The sequence below is a fragment of the Numenius arquata genome, chromosome Z, assembly GCF_964106895.1.
Source record: "Numenius arquata chromosome Z, bNumArq3.hap1.1, whole genome shotgun sequence".
Taxonomy (NCBI): Eukaryota; Metazoa; Chordata; class Aves; order Charadriiformes; family Scolopacidae; genus Numenius; species Numenius arquata.
In genome coordinates this window covers 78,771,726-78,792,721 of record NC_133616.1, presented here as the reverse complement: position 1 = coordinate 78,792,721, position 20,996 = coordinate 78,771,726, and the positions used below count along the sequence as shown (strand labels likewise).

General features: G+C 40.4%; 1 protein-coding gene across 1 annotated transcript in view; it reads right to left on the bottom strand.

The window, feature by feature from the left end:
* Positions 1-987: 987 nt before the first annotated feature.
* XRCC4 (X-ray repair cross complementing 4) overlaps positions 988-20,996 on the bottom strand; it is a 173,340-nt gene continuing 153,331 nt past the window's right edge. Inside the window, exon 7 of the mRNA XM_074166431.1 lies at positions 988-2,819. Within this exon, the coding sequence (XP_074022532.1) occupies positions 2,711-2,819 (109 nt within the window). The 3' untranslated portion in view covers positions 988-2,710. The remainder of the gene's footprint in view (positions 2,820-20,996) is intronic.

Sequence of the window (20,996 nt, the reverse complement as noted above, 5' to 3'; positions counted from 1 at the left end):
GAACTTTGTAGTGTGGGGTAGATGGTTGGACTCGATGATCCCATGGGTGTCTTCCAACCTGGACGATTCTATGATTCCGTGATTCTAAATCAGCTACGAAAATAGGATGCAAGTCAATACAGTTAAATGCCAGTTACTGAACCCATATGGGAACAGTCAGCTGCACAAACACAGAATGGGAAAACAAGTGACTCCCCAGCAACTCTGCAAGGAAGAACCTAAGGATTATCGTGGACCACAGCATGAACATTATGTTTGATTTATGAATAGGAGCATTGGTTTTTGATTCACAAGGGAATCCTTCTGCTCTGTAAGCTTTGGAAAGCCCCCCACAGCAGAAGCTCCATCAGCATGGAGGGCTAGCAAAAATCCCAGCTTTTCTTGGAGCAGCAAATTATCATATTAATTTAGTAGATTAAAAAAGAAAATAAATGTCATGAGGTGCTATTGCTGAGTTTCCTTCCCAAACATCACGGGTTAGTTTGGAAAACATTTTTCTTGGCTTGGTCAGTGAAGGCCATTGGGTCTATTTCAATGCATTGGGATGAATGAGTTTGAAGATAAAGTGAATGTCCCCACTTCTGAGGTCAAATACGCATCACAAAGACGTTTCACTGATGTTCTTTAGCTTTTGCAATACTACCTTTGCTCTCACAAATAATTTGTGCTCATTTGGGTGGGTCTTTCCTCTTCAAAGTCAACTGGAACCTTATTGGCATAAAAGCAATAGATTCTCACAGAAATCTTCAGAAAGGAGCATTTCGCTAACGCTTCTCACACGGTGGTGGAGACTAACATATTGTAAGTAGGCTCCGATGGGAGAGGAGGTGTCCCTGTGCCTATACACGGTCCCAGCTGACTGGGGACTGGCCACCCTAACTAGACGACTGTGCTCACACAGTCCAAGGTATGTACCTGCTATCACATAATTTTCTGCTCAACTCCTAGCTTGATTCTATACAAACCTGGAAAAAAGATAAAAGAACAAACATTCTGACAGATTTTATTACATCTACCAATTACATGTAACACTTCCTATCTATGCAACAACATTTTACTACTAGAAACCAACAGTTTCTTAAATGCAGAGTTTTGCAGGATGTTCGCCTCCATTTACCTTCACTTCCTGCTGCAGGCACAATTAAACCAAGCTCTTCTATTTAGGTCAAGTCATGGAACATTTTCACATTAAAACAAACTCTACACAAGCTTTTACTGAAAGCATTGTCAGATCAGCACTGGAAGATTTAAAATCAGGCAATGTCTATGAATGGGTGCATGAATAGGTCTGTTGTGGTCCTGTCATTTCTCAAGCACAAAGCCTTTGTAGCAAGCAAAATATTTTGGCCATTCATGCTTTTACTGTGTGATTTATAACATTGTCCCAAAGCCCTTTGTGAATTTAAAATGCTGTGACCATGTTTTTCAGAAAGGAATGCTTAAATACAATATTCCTGGATCCTCACTTAGGTTCTTAAATGAAGCCCTGATCCTGCAAATATTGACATGGATGCCTTTAGTTAAATACAGGATTGAATTTTGGCAGAACCGGGGGCCTAAATAATCTGGCATTTCGAAAATACCAAGTAGCTTCCAAGAACCGTTGCAAGCCGTAGCGCGCAGGAGCAGGTCTGTGCTGCACAGTCCTGCTGACTTCAACGGGATTACTTGCACGTTTAAAACCCGTGCTGGATCACATCCCTTCTGAGGCAGAAGAATTGGCTCCCTCTGCCTTAAACGAGAATTGATTCAGGCTCTTAAAATTGCAAAGCAGAAACCTGACCCGCACGCTGAGTTCCGTACACTTTTGACTGCTGAAGGTAAATACACGCTGCTAACACTTTTTGTAATAAAGCCTTAAATCTGCATGAAGCCATCAGCGTTGGGTAGGAAGAGGTCATGCATAAACACGCTTTGCTAACTAGCCCCTTACTCACAGAGTGGCCAAGCAAATAAAAACAAAATTGATGTATTTTTAGAGCGCATTTTATTTTTTTAGAAATCACCCTAAGAAAAACAATGAAGTATCAAAAATGGCAATTTTAAAGGCTATGGGTTTGTGTGGAAGGTTAAAATGGATTCAATATTGACTTTATAAGCACTTTACTCCCAAAAGCAAGAATACACTTTACAGTGCATAATGCCACAGAGAACCTTCAAGCAAAAAGCAAAAGGGCATTTCTTTGGATTCTTCATGTAAGAAGATCTGATTTTAAACTCACCGTTTTTAAAGACATATCTCAATCAAAGTTGAAGACGATTTAGCTAGACTGCATCTAGGCTGAGCTTCTCAGGAAAGCAGCAGTATATAAGGTAAGTACAGCGGTAGCCTTAAGTCTTCTTTATGCCTGATTTACTCTCTGGGGACATCTGGAAACCAGTTGATGCTGGTTACAATCAGCAGTCAGAGACTTTTAGGATGTAAAAATGCAATGATGGTACCCTCCTTCCCCATATACACATGATAAAAGATCTACACAGAGGCTAAAGTGATTTCAAGGCCGTCACAAATCAAGCGTAGCAGGCCAAGGGTCTACAGCTGCGTAGCGAAGAATGGGGACATGTGCAGTGCAAGAGGACTCGAGCAGTATGTCATCGAATACCACCTCAGAGCAAAGATCTCGGCTCAGCGTCTATAACCAAGCCTTTTAGTTTTACAGCTTATCTCTGTTAAGAGCGCCAGTCTCTTAGTTTCTCAGCCAACACATAGCTAGATGTCATCAAAGAGGTCCTCTGGCTCACAAGTGTTTTCCAGTGTTTCGAGAGACATCACATCCGGGGAATTTTTGCCCGATGTCTTCTGTGAGGCCAGATCAGGTCTGGAAATAAAAAGCAAAGAGATTTGAACTGAGTTTAGATACAGATATAAACAATTCCAACGTATACACCACCAAGGTAACCATTTAATAGTGTATTTTGAGCTTTTTGTTAAGGTTACATGTAAGAGAAAAGTGCTTTTTGTAAGACCTAATTACTTGCTGAGATGTCAATGGCAAAACAAAACAGATGGAATTCAGCTTATAAATGTCAAGGCTTCAGCTATTTTATTACAACTTTTAGGACCTTGAGAATGACCATTTCACCCACAATTTCCGCATGGAGAGCTAGGGACGCAGAACAAATGCAGAAATGTACAAAGGATCTGCTTTTCTACTGGTGCCCAGGACGATGCTCTGTGAACCGCTCTGTATTTTTGCCCTGGTGCTGAGCATGTGTCTGTTGTCCACCAGTCTGGCATGGAGGCACATGAAGAATCATACTGAACTGTCTCAGATATCCATGCCCCAGAGGTGCAAGCCTCTCTCCAAACAGTAGAGCAGAAGAAAATAAAGCAAAATGCAGAAAATCCTTGCATAATATGTAAATCCAGGTATTCAGGGACTTGCAATCCCTTGGCTTTTCCCTGTATATATATTATGCTTACATTTGCTACAACTGTATGCAAATAGAAGGGTTAGTCCTCAGAGAGCTGTACACCACAGAGTCCTACCTGAACACTTCACACCTGAATCAGACACCCATTACATTAACATGCTAATCTGCATCAATCAGGTTTATTGCAGATTTATTGCTAATCTCCATCAATCAGATACCTATTTAGCACTCCTTTGACTGTCCTCATCAACATAGATCATTTAAATATCTCTTGCATATGCCAAGAGCCCACGTTCACTGTTTCTCCTCCCCTTTCAAGACACCACTCTGGTAAAGACAGCTATGTGCTTGTGCCTGAGAAGGCAAAGTATCTCGTGTTTCCAAAGATGGTGGCATTTGCAACAGCTTCCTATCCCTATAGGAATTAATTTTATGTGTATAGGGCGGAATCCATGAAAAACTTTTGAGTCCTGCACAGACAACTTTACTTTTGTGAGCTTCAGGAGGAGAATTATCAATCACAAACTTGAGAGTTCTCGGTGACATGATATTCCAGGTCATGAAGATTCTGTGATTCTGTGATATCACTAGCTGCTTTGAAAGCTCCTAATCTCGGTGCAGTAGGGAATCGGTGCAGGAAGCGGGGAGAAGACTTGACGTGTTTGTATTGTAGGATTTGGGACTGGCTGGAGTTTCGTAAGGGTTGATGGCTTCATGCCCAGGCATATTCCACTGCTGTAATCCTGACAGAAGGTGAAAAATTCGTGTATTATGAAGGCCGACACACCAGCCACCAGGATGGTAAGAACTAGACAGAAGTGATGGAAAGTGTTACTCTCAAATGCTGCCATATGAGGGCTCAGTGCAATGAGGCATGCAAAAGCAACCTTAATTTTCAGAATAATTCAAGCATTTGCTTTCAACTGCTCCACGTTGTAGAGCAAATATAGCTAGTGAAATTCAGCAATTTTTTTTCTTCTTTTAAAATTTGATTTCAAACAGATTCAGAACCAAGTTTTCCAAAACTCCTACCTAGAAATCTCCAGGGAGCAGAATTTTCTATAGACCAGTGCAATCTTCGAAACTCAATGAGCTTCCTAAGCCCCTAGCCACTGCATGATTCATAGCCTCTCACACTTCAAGTTTGTCAAGCCCTTGGAGGTTCAGAGCTCTCACTACGATGTTTCCTGCTGTGGACCTGGGGAATGGTTTTCATTTTGAGGTGGAGCCCCCTGTGCTCCTGGGGAATCAGCAAAAGCCCAGTAAATGCTGAGTCTTGGATGCCGTCACTTCCTAAGAGCTCTCTGGTATTCAGAAGGCTTTTCTCACCACTCTATCCATCACTCCAGTTCTGCTAACCACTTTTATATTCAACGTGCTGGTATATTCAGACTATGATAATTACTTTCTCTGGAAGTCTAACTAGCATTCTCTGTGAATTCTTCCAAAACGCTTTCCTTCAGGTCTGAAAAAATTGTGTCCAAGCATTTTTTCTCCCTTTTGGTATGCAGTGACATCTAGACAGATGCGTGTTTCATCAAAAGTTGCTTGGACTAACTGTGAAAAGACCTGCCAGGATCAGACCCTTAGCCAATGACCTCTGGTCAGCAGGATCAGATAACTCCATGCTGTTCTGATTGCTAGCAATCAACTTATTTGCACCCTAATATTTTTTTTAAATATAAGTAGCATAGCACAACACAATGTGGTGTGTTTTTCTTTTAAATTTCTAGGTCTATCTAAAGCATTAAGTCTCCAGTGAGAACATACATAAATCACACAGTGTGGGGCCACACACTGATCATTTTAATTAATTCTGAAAGGTCTCAATCAGGCTGTGAAGACCTCTGTACCACCACAGGCTATGTCAGGTACTGAAAAAAGTTCAGTTTCTAAAAAAATGGAAGTTTTTTTTAAAGCATATCTTCATATCCATATAGGCATACAAGACTAGGCAAAAGACTAAAAGGCTTCTGAGACTCCACATTTGTTGACTGAGGTTTCACCTATTCCAGCATTTTCTGATTTTGAAAAGTAAGCCTGACAGTGCTTAAGCAACGTCAACAACCGTTTTATCATCATTAGCTAAAAGAACTGTTTTCAACACTGCACATGAGATCACATCTACAAGCCAAATCACTGTCGAGTTTTAACATTACACAGCTAGAACTATTAAGCTTCTGTGTTCTTGTAACTACTCGGTCCTCATTTAATCTCCAAACACTATAACACCGTGCCTCTGAATAAACCCAACTACACTTGCGAAGTGGAAGCATTAGGCTCTTGACATGGAGTTCTTAAGCAACTTAATTTTGGTTTTAAGACTTGATGATTCCTATTTGTATGGCAATTATTCACTGAATGCCAACAGCTCGCTTTGTGCTGTGAAATTATTTTGAATCTTGGATTCTCACTGAAGCTGTATTACCATATCCCGATGCATAAATGAGTTAATTTCTTTAAATTGCAGTGAGTTGTATAGTCCTTTCTTGCCAAAAAGCCTGTAAGTAAGGCATTCTTCTTGAAAGTTTATTCTTCTGTTGGACCACTTTTTGAAGTCTTGCCTTTTGGTAAACTTGAACTCCATTAACACATGTGGAGAACTGCTGACTATAAGAGATCATTTCATATTTCCTGACATTTAGTTCAAGCCCTTCATAAATTGAGACAGAAGACCAGACCCACAGCTGGTGTGAATCACTAGAGCACTAATAATGTCACTGGAGCTCTGCTGACTTACACCAGCTGAGACTCTGGCCCAAGATTTGGAAGAAAGTGGTTACATTACTTGGTATTTTTTTCCACAGCTGAGTAAGAGCCATAAGAAACAGAAGACATGCAACACTTTAGTACTTAACTAAAGACCACAAAAACTCAAAGCCACGCAGCGTAATGGCTTAGGAGAAAACCCGACACCTTATTTTGCAGTAGGACAGATGTACCATCCCATTTGCTTCTTGTGATGAATCATTCCTGAGTTCACCAGGACACCAGAGAAGACCTGCACAACACAACACTGTTCCTGTGGCAACAGATGGCCAGTTCCACGAGATAATGTTTGTGAAGTGGTATGAAGTAGAAAATAATCCCCTAGGTGACTGAAGATTAAAAAGAGCTTCCCAGTGGTGAAACGATCAAACAAGTTGTAGCTCTGCAGAAGGAAAATCAGGTTGGAGGTTGCAATCAGCTCATCTTCAGTACTTCTTGCTGGAACGATGAAAGGTTCTCACACTTAACTATCCCTGTGTAGCCAGCCCAGCACGTTGTGCTTACGATTTTACTCAATTTTTTTTTCCCAACCAACTCTCATGGGATTTGAAGAGAGAAATACCCTTGTAAATTAACATAACTATACAAATTTCCTAAGAAACTTAAGTAATCTAGGAGCCACACTTGTGTCCTTGGACCATTCCATTATTTTCCTCATTTCTTAGTAATTAAAATAATCAGTTCCAACCAAAAGCTGGAATTTTACTAAGAGAGGACATTTCAGCCCTCCCAGAAGATGTGTAGCAGTGTTGTAGGAAAAGGCTGAATTTCTTGGTGCACAAATCTTTCCTTAACTTGGTTTAATGGTTCATTTTTGTCATCAGTCTGAAAAAAATATGAAGGCTTAATACCGCTTAATACTTAATACTTAAGCAGATATTAAAAGTGGATATAATCTGGTATGTAGTTTCTTTGGTATCATAAAAATAGGTGGCAGCAGCAGCTCATAAACAGAGAACTGGTAGTCATTACAGCATTAACACAAGAGAAAGGTGAGGCACCTCAAGCACTAAGGAACGCTTGCATTGAGACTGACAGGGCAAAAGCTCAGAGCAGCATCTGTGTTCCAGAGACGGTACTTCTAGTCCATCCCAAGAGAAAAACTTGGATTCTTTGATTTATCAGCAATCTGCTGTCTTGGCTGTATAAACATCTTCTTCACAGAAAGTCCTCAGAAGAAAGGTACTCATCAGCCATTGTGATTAAGGATGGATTATGAAAGGAGCTTTGAGTAGAGTTCGTGGCTATACGTAAAACCTTGGCCTTGAATAACCGATGCCCTGCGGTGTGAGCTCTTGGGAGACATCACACTGACTGCCTACGGCTACTGGCCAAAAAGAGGAAAGTTCAACCATGAAAAGAAAAAGAAATGGTGTAATGGAGGAGGGAGGAAGGCCTCTTACATGAACAGATGCATCAAGAACACTAAGCACAGGCAGACCTCTCTGAAGTTGTATATTAAAAATGTAAGTAGACTAAATTGAAACTACATGTGATTAAAAATGCGATGACATTCCCCTTTAGAGAAATGCTACAATGACTGTAAGGTAAATTATAATGGTATTTTTCTTTTTAATTCAATTTAAAATGGAGTATGAAAATTCAATAATTTGGTTTAGGTTTTGGCAGTATTATGAGTATTCAGCTTCCAGATATAGTCTACTCTGGCATTTATTCCTAGAAATAATATGAAAACAAACCCATATATTTCTAACTGACCTTGAAAAATGTAAACCCCAGCAAGTCATGATGAAGTTCCTGGATACAATCACCTTCATGATCTGAAATTACAGTCGTTGGACTTTTCCTTAAGTTACATTAGTGAAGAAATTGAAAATTTTTCTGCCAATTTCAATCATCTGAAGAGAGTGGTGGTGTCAGAGACCATCAGAGCCCAAGCTGTACCTGGGCCCAACATAAATTCACAGAGGCTAGGGAAAAATACTCAAGAAATAGCCGAAAAAAATTATTTCCATCTGAAGGTATACTATCTCCATCCCTCTTAGAGAACCTTCCATGTGTGGCGTTTTCCTACGCTCAGTGTATTAAGCAAACAGTCTAGTCTCAGTTAAGGTCAGCAGACAGATATTATAATAATAGGCTTGTTCAATTACACAGTTAATGAAGAATATTTTCAATGCAGCAACCACAAATTTAATGTTCAGCCAGGGAATCAATGTTCCTTAGTATGCTTCCACCTCTGGCTGAAAGCCAAACTGCAACAGCACCTGCATTCATCACAACCACTGCACAGTCAGGTAAGTCTGGAATTCCCTCAATAAACAAAACTTAAAGCAAAACTTCAAAAAACAGGACAATTGCTAAACACTGTCTTAAGCTCTTGTAAGCGCCATTCAGTCCTCTAGAACTAGAATCTATCAAATGGGGGATAATTTTGATTTATGCTTATGCAAGTTTGGTTTTTTTATTTTCTTTACGTATCCCTGGAATCCTTCAGAGGGAGAAAAGTGAACTGGGAATTCCTTAAAGATCATAGAAGTTGATACAGTGATTGCAGCAAGAACAAAGTGGCAAACAAATCTGCTCCACTGAGAAGATACTCATATATCTCCTACTGATATGACTTTTAATATTGATATAACTTCCAATGACTAGGCTAGATTAGTTCTCCACATTATTAATCATCCACACTACTTATTTAGTCCTATGAAGCAGATGGTCTAAACTATATGTAACGTCTAAAATGGCTGCACAGACAACACGTCAGGTAAATGAACAACGCTGACAGAACTTTTTCAGGGACTTCTATCCGTTCAGTTGCAAATTCCCAAATACCTTCAGTTGGCATGGTGCAGGCCCTTAGTTAAAAAGAAAATTCGGGTTTAGTAATAAAAATATAGTCTTGGATTTTTTCATCTGATCAAATGCACTTGCAGATGCTTACTAACAAAGATCTACTTAAAAATGTAATAATAGATGTCACTTATAAGGAAAAGCCTAAACTATGTTTGTTTTAGACAAGTGGCACACATTTCTGTGGCTCATTTCCACTTAAACTCCTTCTTGCTAAAATAAACTAGACCACATTCACTTTGAGGAACACGCTAGCACCACCGCCTTCAGTGGGGAAAAAAAGACAAATCTCTTAATCATAACTAGAAGAGTATATAGTATGGGAAAACTTAGTTTGTTTAGGAATTTTGTCAAGGTTTTTTATAAATCCAGTACATTGCAAATTTATTGGCAAATGCTAGAAGCCATTTCTCATAGTCGTTAAGCACTATTTATCACATATACAATTATATAAAACCAGCAGCGGCTAAATTGTGTCATAACCAGTTTCCGGGCTGTCAAACCCTGGAGCTGCTCTCCCTCCCTAACCCTTTCTTATCCCCTCAGCGTGATCATGAACAGTAGCCGGAGACCTAAGGGGAGCAAATAAAAATCCCAGAACTGATTTCTCACGTAGGAAACGTGTGTCCTCCTGCTCCTCCAATTGTCCTCCTCCCTGAGGACAGAAGGGGTTGAGAGGGCTCTGGCCGCCGTTGCTCAGTGGTGGAGCCTGGAGGGACGGGTTCTCCCCATGAAAACCCGAAGCCTGCAGATGGCAGCTACAACTGCAAACCCACATGGAATCAAGTCACAAAAATAAGAGTGTTTATCTGGAGGAAAATCTGGCAACCCTAAAACCTAGACTGTGCTTCAGATGTTCCACGCCTTTTCCACTCCTTTCCAGTACTGAGGCTCTGAGTGGCTGTTTAAATCCTAGTGACTTCAACAGGAGCTAGGCACTTGCTTAAAGTTAAGCACGTGCTTACAAAGCTTCCTGAACCCCAGCCTCAGCTTGCAACTCTCTGGGGTCCACCCTTTGCCCCAACTGCTACAGAATGAAACCCACAACTTCACAAATTAATACAATTAAAATTATTCTTAAAGAAAAATTGATTAGTCCAGTGTTCACATGATGAAAAGTTCCTTCAATACTAGACTAGGATACTCTGGTATCTCTACTAAATTACTAGGTATAGATAAAAACATCCTCTTCTCTGAAGGATGTAGGAGAATGCACGGACATAATCATAAAAATGATCTTTTAAAAACCCCGATGACTGAACTAAGCAAATTCTTTCTCCCCACTGAACAACTTGTACACGTATACCTGGGCACCAGCAGAAGCCTGTAACTGCCCAGGTTTCCTGTTATCCACAGATCTGCTGGGTTTGGACCATTCATTTTAATTGGCTTATTGCCAGAAACCACTTTGGACCTGTAGAGTATAAGGACAAGACTTATGTACATATTTTCAAATGACAAAATGCACACAGACAGAGAGGCAGCGAGTTCTTAATACACCTGTGAGCAGTGAACTGAATAAACTGGGAGCAGGTTTCAATTTGAGGTTAAGGTAGAGCAGATAAAGTATATCAAGCTTTTTCCCTCCCTTAATAGGTCTCTAATAGGTCTCTATTGAATATAAAATTGTTTTAGTATCAAGAATTGTGCTTTCTTTTCTGCTCTTAACTCCCATTCAGCCTCTCCTATATTCCTCCTGCCCCCTCCCCAGCCACAGATCCGAATTAATTCATTTTTTTGTGAAATAATATCAAACCTTTGGTATTCAAGATCAAATCCCTGCCTACAGTGACACCTGTGAGCGCTGAAACATGTTCAAACAGCAGTACCAAAAAAAAAAAGGGGGGGGGGCGGGGAGAGAAGGGGGTACAGCCAGCCCTTTGAAAACACAGGGAAAAAAGTAAAAATAGGTGCAGTTGGCTGAGACAGAATAGAGCTGTACACTGCAACAGCCAGTGTTTTCTAGTTAAAATTGAAGTTTTCCTCCTCTGCATTTTCATCATAACTTCCCATCCTTGAGACAGCTCCTCACCCAGGGTAGAGAACAGACGATGGCTTTGTCCACCTAATGCCAACCCTATTCCTTACTTTGGGGTGCATAAAGCAAATGAATGTGGGCAGAAGAGCCCGGCTCTGACTCCTGAACTTCTTAACTCGCTGATATTACTTCTTTTTACTTTGTACATGTGATTACGATTCTTTAACAGTCTTCCCTTAAGAGAGGTCATCTACCAACATGTCTGTTCGGTAAAGAAGCCACTTTGAAAATATATTTTCTATTATTATATGAAGCAGGAATCATCTGCAGCTCATGATGCAATTGCTGTAAGACAGCCTGTACAGCAGGCTTCAAAAGTCATTTTTTCTCCTCCCAAACCCCAACTGGTCTCCATCCATTTGAGCTCTCAGGGCCTGTCTAAGGAGCAATATCTGCAGTAAGTACTTCACCAGGAGCATTTAACAATAGACCAAATATCCAAGTCATTACTGGTTGGGTAATGCTGCAAAGGAGTCTAGACTGTAAGATTTTTAAGAAAGGTTGTACTAACTCCAAAAACAACAAAACCCCAAGTAACCAAAAAGGACAGGACTGGCCCTGTGTCTTTCTTTCACAAAAAATTTTATATAAAGCAGGTTTTTCTTCCTAATGAGCCTCTCTACTTTTTATTTCTGTGAATGGTCAAATTCACAGAAAGATTCTTTACCCCTTAAATTTCAGAGATTTCCTTTTCTGGCAGAACATTTTGAATATACGGTCCAGGTCAAATATGGTCCAGGATCAAGGGACACCCAAGGGACACTCAGCATGCACGGACCTCCCCAAGGATTATGGCAATGAAGGTCAGCAACTTAACTGGTGCTAAACCATCACCAGTCACACCCCAACTGGCTGTGACTGTGCCGGGTTTGCAGCACATCTGTCCCCAAAGGTGGAAGGGACAGGACCCCAGAACAGCCACCAGTCAAGACCTGTCTCTGCATTAGCAGGACACCTATATTGGTTGAGATAGGAACTGAGACAACCAATGGACAGGAGTTACAAGACACAAATTAATGAGCACGGCAAACTGAATGACAGCAACCAACCATGTATTTTAAATGCAAATTTCCAATTTGTTTTACTACCTTTCCACAAATATAGCCACAGTTTAAGGGAACCCATGCACCCCAAGTCCCTCTGCCAGACAGACGTTCCTTCTCGGGTTCCTGGCTTTCAGAGGCACTTAGTGAATCAGGAAATTAAGAGCAGGGTCTCTGATGGACTTTTGGCTCATCAGGCTCATCAATACCACTGACCAGACGCACAAAAGCAACCCTGAGAACGTGCAATACTGGTGTCAGATGGCTAAGCTCCCTTGGGCTGCCGTGCCGTGCCCCCTTGCTCACCACCTGTGCTTGAAGGCATCACCTTATGCTTTACGCTCCAACCCCACTCAGCCCCTGTCTCACTTGGCGCTAGGCATGGACACCTGCAAGTTTTATTTCACATGCAATGTAACTAAAAAGCATTCAGCAATTTTGATCACTGTGACCTTAGTCGGGCTGAAATCAGTGCCTTCCTGCAATGAAGAAATGGGCCGTGTCAGCCAATCTAAAACAGGTAATGAGAAAGATAATTGGCCAGGTGACTACAATGTGGGAACAGCTGTCCTGGGTCAGCCCAAGGTAGCACAGAACTCCTTCTCCAACAGAGGCCAAGAGCAGATGCTCTTCAAAGAGTACAAAGTGCTTTTTCAGTCTCCAGCCATCTGCAGCTCAGAGGCTTCCAGAGACAAGGTTAATGTCTGTGTATTCAGTAATATTCAGCGCATTTCTCTTGCACAAAATGGCCCTGTCCCCCAGTAAACCCATGTAAACTTCTAATATTCCCAAAATCTTGAAGGAGCTCCACAGGTTATACGCAGGAATAGGAAAAAGACAGCAGAAAATACAGAATAGAATTAACAGGGAAAAAACATGACAAAATTGATTGAATACCAACGTACAATAATTTTCTTTATAAAGCTGTTTCAGTTCCATGGCCTAAGCCACATTTTATCTTCAGTTGTGATATATTAGTACACATCTGAAGTACCTCCACCAAAGTTTTCTCATACTGGTCTGGTTCAAACCAGCATTCAAACCACAAACTTTATGAAACTTTAATCCACAGAGAGCCTTGGTAATTGTGCCGGTGCTGCAGCACTGAAAAATTCAGATAGTTTGCCTTTTTGTGAGTTTCAGCACAGTGCTCTAAAGGATTTTTTTTATCTTACAAATGCATTAAGAGAAAAGGGAGCACCATACAGGTGGGCAACTGGGACTTTATTAGGAGAAGGCGGATGTCAATCAGAGTAGAATAATCAGGGTGTACATGTGAAACAGATGCTGCCTGTGTAAAACAACCCAGTGTGCTACACTGAATCACGGAAAATGCAATTACACCTGCATCTCGGGTTATTGGTAACAGGTCCACTTATTGGAAACCCGTCTGGTTTTATCCAGGCTACAGTACCGTGAAACAGGAAGAGAGTAACGCACATTTTTCAAGTAAACCTCCTCACCCGACACCTCCATTTTTTCTTTCCCCAGAAAAAATAAGATTCAATAGCAGGTTTATAGGCCAACAGTCCAACTTGCCTTCTGTTAACTAAGCTTGTGACCGTTTTAACATTTTGAATCTTGATTCTGTCTGAAACAGGAATCTTTGCAAAAGAGAGAAAGGGAGAGAAAGTGAAAGAGCAAGACAGAGAGGAGCTCTCATCTGAAACAATGCACATAACTGCTTAAGCCCTGGCATAAATTCTTAAATTCTCATGGTCAGCATGAGCAGTGCAGCTAGTACAAACGGATGCAAAAAATTTAAAAGGCCTAGTAGTTTAAAAAGCCTTTTGTTTGTTTGTTTGTTTTGTTTTTAAAGCACTATTATAAATAAAAATGGTTGTTTGAAAAGCTTCCCAATAAATCTGACAGACAGAAAGAATTTCTGGTATCATTAGGAAAAAAAAGAATTTTTCAGAATTCAGTCCGAAGCCTGGATTTTCAGTTCAAGCTACGCTTAGCTCTCCTTCTAATAAAACCATCTTCTTTCAGAGCAGAGTTAGACTAAGTCATTGGCACTTTTTAATCGTTTGCACATGGAATTACCAAAGCTCATTAGCTTTGAGAACTCATCTCAGGGGTGACGAGTTCCTGCTTTCACTTGTTCCAGCACAGCGCAGGGTAAGCCGCAATTCCCTCCATGACATTGCTGGCACACAGCCCTCCTAATCCCCCAGCGAATCTTCCAAAGAGTTTTATTACTAACAATATGTAGCATAACAATTGACTGTATTGTACGTACACATATAGAGTCTCACCTGTTAAAGATTATAGGTCTGGTCGTAAAAGATGGGAGTTTCCCCACTGGCTTTGTTTTGCTTTGTATAGGTTCTTTGTACACAATACATCGACATCAGCCTCCCAAGACTTAGCAGGAGGTCAGTGGACTGTATTTTTAACCTATTCTTTTTTTTTTTTTCCCCAGACATGTCTGGACTCCCTAGCAAGACAGTTGTCCAAAGTATACGGCCGTCTTATTGCTTTTAATCTTTTAAAACTAAAGACAGAACAAAACCCAAATAAACAAGACTGTCCTGGTTGTGTGTTCTATTACGTTTTGACACAAACCAGAAGCAAGGAAACAAACCCAAAGCACATCCTCCTCACTGTTTAGGTTTCAATGGTGGTATTTGTGTGTTCACTTTGTATGTAATTGCTTCTGCCAGGTACATAGCATTCACTGTAAATGTTTGTCTCGATGTAAAGCACACAACAGAATCAATATAGAAATTAATAGGTGCTGATATATTGATTCTAGTCACATTTTTTTAGCTATGAGAACACTCTAAAGAAATATTAATGAAATAATAAAATAATTTATATTGATTGCTGCAAAAATCATGGTACAAGACAGACAGTTGGAACAAAGCCACAAACTGTAAAGGCTGTTTAAGTGTGTGGCTGTTTAATAACCAAGATCACTTCTAAAATAATTTATCGACCAGCTTTTCCCCAGCTGCTATGAGAAGAGGAATCCATTCTACCTTTTCATGCTCAGTATTGCTAATTGTAATAAGATATTCAGGCAACAGTAATAAAAGCTCATTCTAAATCTGGTGGGAACCGATGAAAGCAATTATGGTGAGGGCTTGGTACTGTCAAACTGTCAGGTTTCAAGCTTAATGTAATTCTTTAGAGTTTACACTTTCTCTATTTTAGAAGAAAAAGACTGCAAGCCATTTTCTGTTGAGAATACAAAGAGACCAAGGAAGCAGACCATTTAACTGCAGAAAGCTGAAACACTAGATAAAGTACCAATAAAATTATATGTCATGTCACAGCAATTCTTCAGGAAGGGACCTGTCTTGCACTCTTGGATATTACTAGTGAAAAAATACGACAAGGGACTTGAGGCCCTTGGTGGGGTGGGGTGCAAGAAACTTCAGAGGTCTAGGAAGCTTGTTTATTTAAATTTTATCAATTGTTTCTGATTTTCTAGGCTAGAGACATGTTCCATTGTGGAGGAAACAATGAAATAATATAAAATAATAATGAGTCATTAGGTTTAGCCTGAATACTGCCATTTATCAGCAGAACGTATTCTGCCCAAAGCTTTTTCTACAGCTGCTTGCAAAAGTAGCAGTGATGCTAACGTCCTACACACACCCTTCCAAGTCACACAAACTTTGTGATTATACAAAACACTGAACTGCCAAAACAAGGTGCATTCCAGGACCTATCTGTATGAAAGTCAAGTACGGCATGGAGCGTGGCACTGACAATATGGAAATACACCTATTGTGTGTTTCCTCTAATGCCCAGTGGAGTTGGCTCCACAGTGTCAAAAGGAAGGTGCCACTGGGTCTACAGAACCATAGAATCATAGAATATCTCAACGTGGAAGGGACCCATAAGGATGATGGAGTCCAACTCCATCTATACCTCAACTCAGTCTTCAGCTCCTCAGCTGAAGCTCCCCATGATGGTGAAAATCATGCTGAACGATGACTGGATGCACCAGGAGGCAGATCTCTCACAGAAGACAGATTACTTTACCTGTTTCTTACAAATATTCCATAAAACAGCAACTGTCAGTCTATAGTGAACCTGAACTGGAGTCGAGCTGCTTGCAGAGCAGCCGATGAGTAGACAGCAACAAATAATGATGCACGAGGACAAATTCAGTGGAAAAAATACCCCACTTTGATTTGTGTATTAATTCTATGTTGAGGGAAATAATATCTGCTCTTTCACTGCGGGGACAGGCGCATTAAAGCTTTGTGAAAGAGAGTACAACACATAAGGCCACATAAGGGACCTAGATAACGTGATGGAAATCTGGCAGAGATGCATAAGCTAGGCAGGAATGACTGCAGAAGGAAACCTCAGTTCTGGATCCAGGAGCGTGAAGGAGCCATCTACACTTTCCATGTTAAATCTACTCGCCTCCAGGAAAGAGGAGGTGTGGCCAGACTGTATATAAATCAGCATGGTATATGAAGAACAACTGAGACTTTGATAAAACTAGTATTAATGACTTTGGGTAGTGACAATTGCTGCATTTATTTATTTTTTTTTTTAAAAACAACTTTCCTCTGTTAGCCAAAAAAATCCCAACAACAAAAAAAGTAATATGTTAATCTACAGCCTAGGAGGATGTTTAGTGAATGAATTAAAACAAAGTTGTCCCTGGGCACAAGGGGTAGAACGCAGTAAATGTAAAAGCAGCTGATGGACACGGTATCATTTGCTGCTTACAGATGAGATGCCTGTACCTACAGAAAGGGAGGCTGTTTGGGCTTAAACTGCTTCTGTTCTTCCCTGCACAGCAGTTTAATGAACAGACAGGCACATTTAACCGACTCTCTCTTCACAACAGGAAGTGCTTAACAGACAGAAGAAAGAGTTGGTAGACAAGACACAAAGAATAAAACTCTTAATTTATTACTAAAGCTGCTGCAAAACCAAGGCAGAAAGAAATACTCATGCTCCCAGACAGAATTTTTCTAGGAAGATGTTATTTCGCTTCCTGTAAGCATCCTAGAGCTGTTCCCAGCATTACAAACATGAGCAGATTCAGAGGGTTTGGATTTGAGTGGAGGCTTATCAAAACCACTGAGTTCTTCTCAAGCCTTTAAACGGCAGAAAATCATGAAAGGATATACCTCTTGTAAGATTCCTGTATTACCGCTCCCAGAAATGAGAGGGGAAAAAAACCAGCCATCCCTCTTTTACAGAGTGGGATGAAAAATGGGGTAACATGAACACTCAGGACAATTCTTTTGAAGTTTGGATCAAAAAAGGAATAAAGCCTTGGGGGCAGGGACAGAAGGTGGAAAGTTACTACTTTATCATATTGAGTCATTCATCCTCAGCACCTCTGTGTGTTATTACATGTCAGTAATTATAAAATAGACAACAAAAGTGGGATAAAACTAGCCATTCCTAGAAAGCACTTCTTACAGGCGATGCTTAATTCAAAGGTGTGGTTTTTTTCCTTTGTATCATTGACTGAAAAGACAAAAACTCCAGTGAAACTGTCTCTGGTGTGCAATCCAGATCAATATGAGGCGAACAGCTAGAATTAAATCAATAAAGGGAATGATGAATCCAAAGACATATTTATCTAAAGCGAGAAACCCCAGGTGATTCAAGTTCCCTCATAGATACTGTCCTGCCAAACTGGAGTTGACTGGCCTCCACAAGGCTCGAAGCTGATCATCCACCGTGCTGCTAAAAAGCCTTAAAAAAAAAAAAAAAGAAAGGAAAACTGTCCTGTGCAGTATTGCATCGTATTGCATCATTGTGTGAACAGCCTTTTGGGCTCCCTCCTCTCTCCATCCCATTATGTGGAGAAGGTAAGAGCAGCAACAGAAGCACATAAGCCCCTTAGGACACCCATGGGATGTCTTCTACCCCAGGGCTCACACCACTGGGACACTGCTCTGTGTCACCACAAAGCGTCACCTGGATGCTCCATGGACTCTGTTTGGTTTTGCCTGCACCATCACCATCCCTGCTTTGATGCTAATATGTACGAAGATTAAAAATTGAAGTGTTACAAACCTGGGTAAGGAAGGGAAATGTATGGGTCTCCTGAGGACCACTCAAAACAACACAAGTTTGGACAAAAATCACATTCACAGAGATGCTGTCACTGGCAGACTGAAGGTGGCTGCTGGAGAGGTAAGCAGATGTCACGCTATGTAGTAAAAGCAAGTTGTTATTGGCACAGGCTTAGAATAGTCACATTGCACATGTGTGTCTAAGCCACGGTGGCTTATGCAGCTTGTCCCAAACCAGTGCCAAAACCACCTATTTTCCCACTGTGCCTCTCCATGCATTTCATTTATTGCTTCCACCCTCATCGTCCAGCAGTCCAAACAGCAAAATCCCAGTGCTGCCTCTGACGGGAACAGGAACACAGTAGCTGGCTGGCATGAACCCAGTATGGCTCCAAACTGGGAGAAGCTGGATCTGGGCCAGCTACAGAATAGGCAGCTTTTGGTGGCAGGAACAGTTTTCAAAGGTTATGTACACCACACTCTAGCAGAATCTCCAATGGATGATGTATTGCTACCCTTTCCAAATGTGAATTTTAATGGAGAAGCAAGTCCCAGAATCACTAGAGGGTTTGCTGAGTTAATGTGTTAATTGTGCTTCTCTGGGCTATAGGAAACTAAGAGTTTCTACTGGAAAAAAAACAAAAAACAAAAACCAAAAAATCAAAACCCCAATCCTGGGAATAAACACACCCAGCAAGGAGTATGACAACCCTAGCACAAAGATTTGTCAAGATGTCTGTTGAAAAGACTACTGGGAAAAATCATACAGAAAAGAGTCCTGGTAAAACTGTTATTATTGCAAAAATCCACAATGATAAGTAATGCTTGCTGCACTAACGACTATTTTGCAAGGCCAGGGTCCAACCCTATCATTCAAAGGAAAAATAGAACAACCTTAAACAGGAGATTTGGAAACAGACTCTTCCAACACATCTTGAAGTCAGTTTGCCAAATATCTGCCCAGACTCCTTTGCAGCCCCTGGGCTCCAGCGGTCATCACTTCTTGCAATATCCTACCTCCACGTGAAGTCCAATGAAATAACTGTGGTCCACAGACCCCCTGAACCTGTCCCCTACATGACAGCTACTCAGGGAGCTCTGCAGCACCAAGAGTGCATTTTAAAGCCTGACAATCTCACGGCATCTGAAACTGGAGGATATTGAGCAAATTTCATGAGGATATGTTCTTGCCAACTCTCCTTGGAATAATCTATGTCTATGAAGCTATTTATATGTATAGCCATTTGGGAATTTTCTGGCTATGTTTTTCAGCCAAATCAAAGACACATATTAAATATAAACCCATATTAATTTTAAGAAACGTTGGGAAACTAGGGGTTTGGGTTTATAAGCCAATGACCTAATTATACTTGCCCACATACAGCACTTTTCCTATCCATGACAGATAAAATGGCAACCTTTACTGCCTTTCCTGAAATTTGTTGTGAAATGTTCCTGTCACCAGTGGTGCTCTGGTCTTTCTTAGACAAGACTATTTTAGAGACTAAACCACATATATTGTCAGAAAGTCATTAGGTTTCACTTAAATTTAAATCTCTAATTTTTGAGAAGAGATGTTAAAAAAGGCTTACGAACTAGAATGGTATGTGGCACTGTTCAGCGTTGTCTTACATCCAATATAAATGAATATTGCAACATACTGCACCTAGGCCAGACACGGTCTGATCTCCAAGGGACAGACAAAAAAAAACCCATGTAGGACTTAATTTCATGAATTGCATGCATCTTGCTCGGTGCAGCACTGAAGTTGTCACCAAGACCCAGCGTCAGCCCCTCCTTGTCTCTTGTGCCACTCGGTGGGTCTGAAGTCCATCTGGAAGAATGTAACAGCAACTAACCATACCTAGTAAAATGAACGTTTACAGCTTTTAATTTGGCATTTTCAAAAAGTGAAATGGAGATTACACCCTCCCTTGCACCTGAACTTTTAAAAGTGTCCTCCTCATCAAAGAACAAAGCCATTAATATCTCCCTGTAAAATATACCATATGTACCACTGTATAGTGGGAAATGTCTAACAGGTGAAGGAATGAGAGACATTTATTTTATATGTATACCAGACAAACAATATAGATAGCAAGCACCAACTTAAATTTGTTCTTGAAGAGTCTTGTCAGAGAAAGGAACAGATGAGTCGTTATGTTTGCTGCTGTGACAAGACGGTCTTTATTCTCAGCTTTTTCAGTTTTTGTCATACAGTTGAACTCGTATTTCTGGGTGAATACACTAAAGAGAGTCTAGAGGTAAATATTAAACCACTAACTGCAAGGTGAATAAAAAGCCTTTTCTGAGACAATCTTTTACTTAAAGCTCATTGTTTCAGTACATTAACCACTTAGGCTTGAATTTCTGTGCTGCTGGAAACTTACTAAAAGAATCTAATAAAACCAAATGATCAAACATGCCTTTCTCTCTATATTTGTATGTTAAAAGAGCATTTAATAAATATTAATTGGAGCAAGTCCTCTGATCTGGACAGTTATAGCTTTAAGTTTAAAAGAAATTTCCAACAGAACTACAGTTATCTCAACAAAAGACATGTAAAACATAACTTTGCATATGTTTATTATACCATTTCATCCTTACATGCTATTTTTCAACTCAAATGGTTAATTTTAGAACAGAGAGAGGTGTATTTTGGTTTCTGTCAAGATAAACACTTGTGACATATAGTGCACAGAAAATAATCCAAAATGACAAAATTGATTTTGGAAAATGACATGCACTAACACAGCTAATAGTGAGTAATTCTAGGTCGGGATTTACCAGATTTGATTTGAACCATAAACTATTTCTGAGTTTACAGCTCTATGGAATAATACTTTAATGCGACTGTGGCACATTTCCCATAGTAAAAACCTCATTCTGAAGACATAAGTATTTCCTTAGACTAGCAGACAGTGTCTCGTTGTACTGATGGCATTGCAAGAA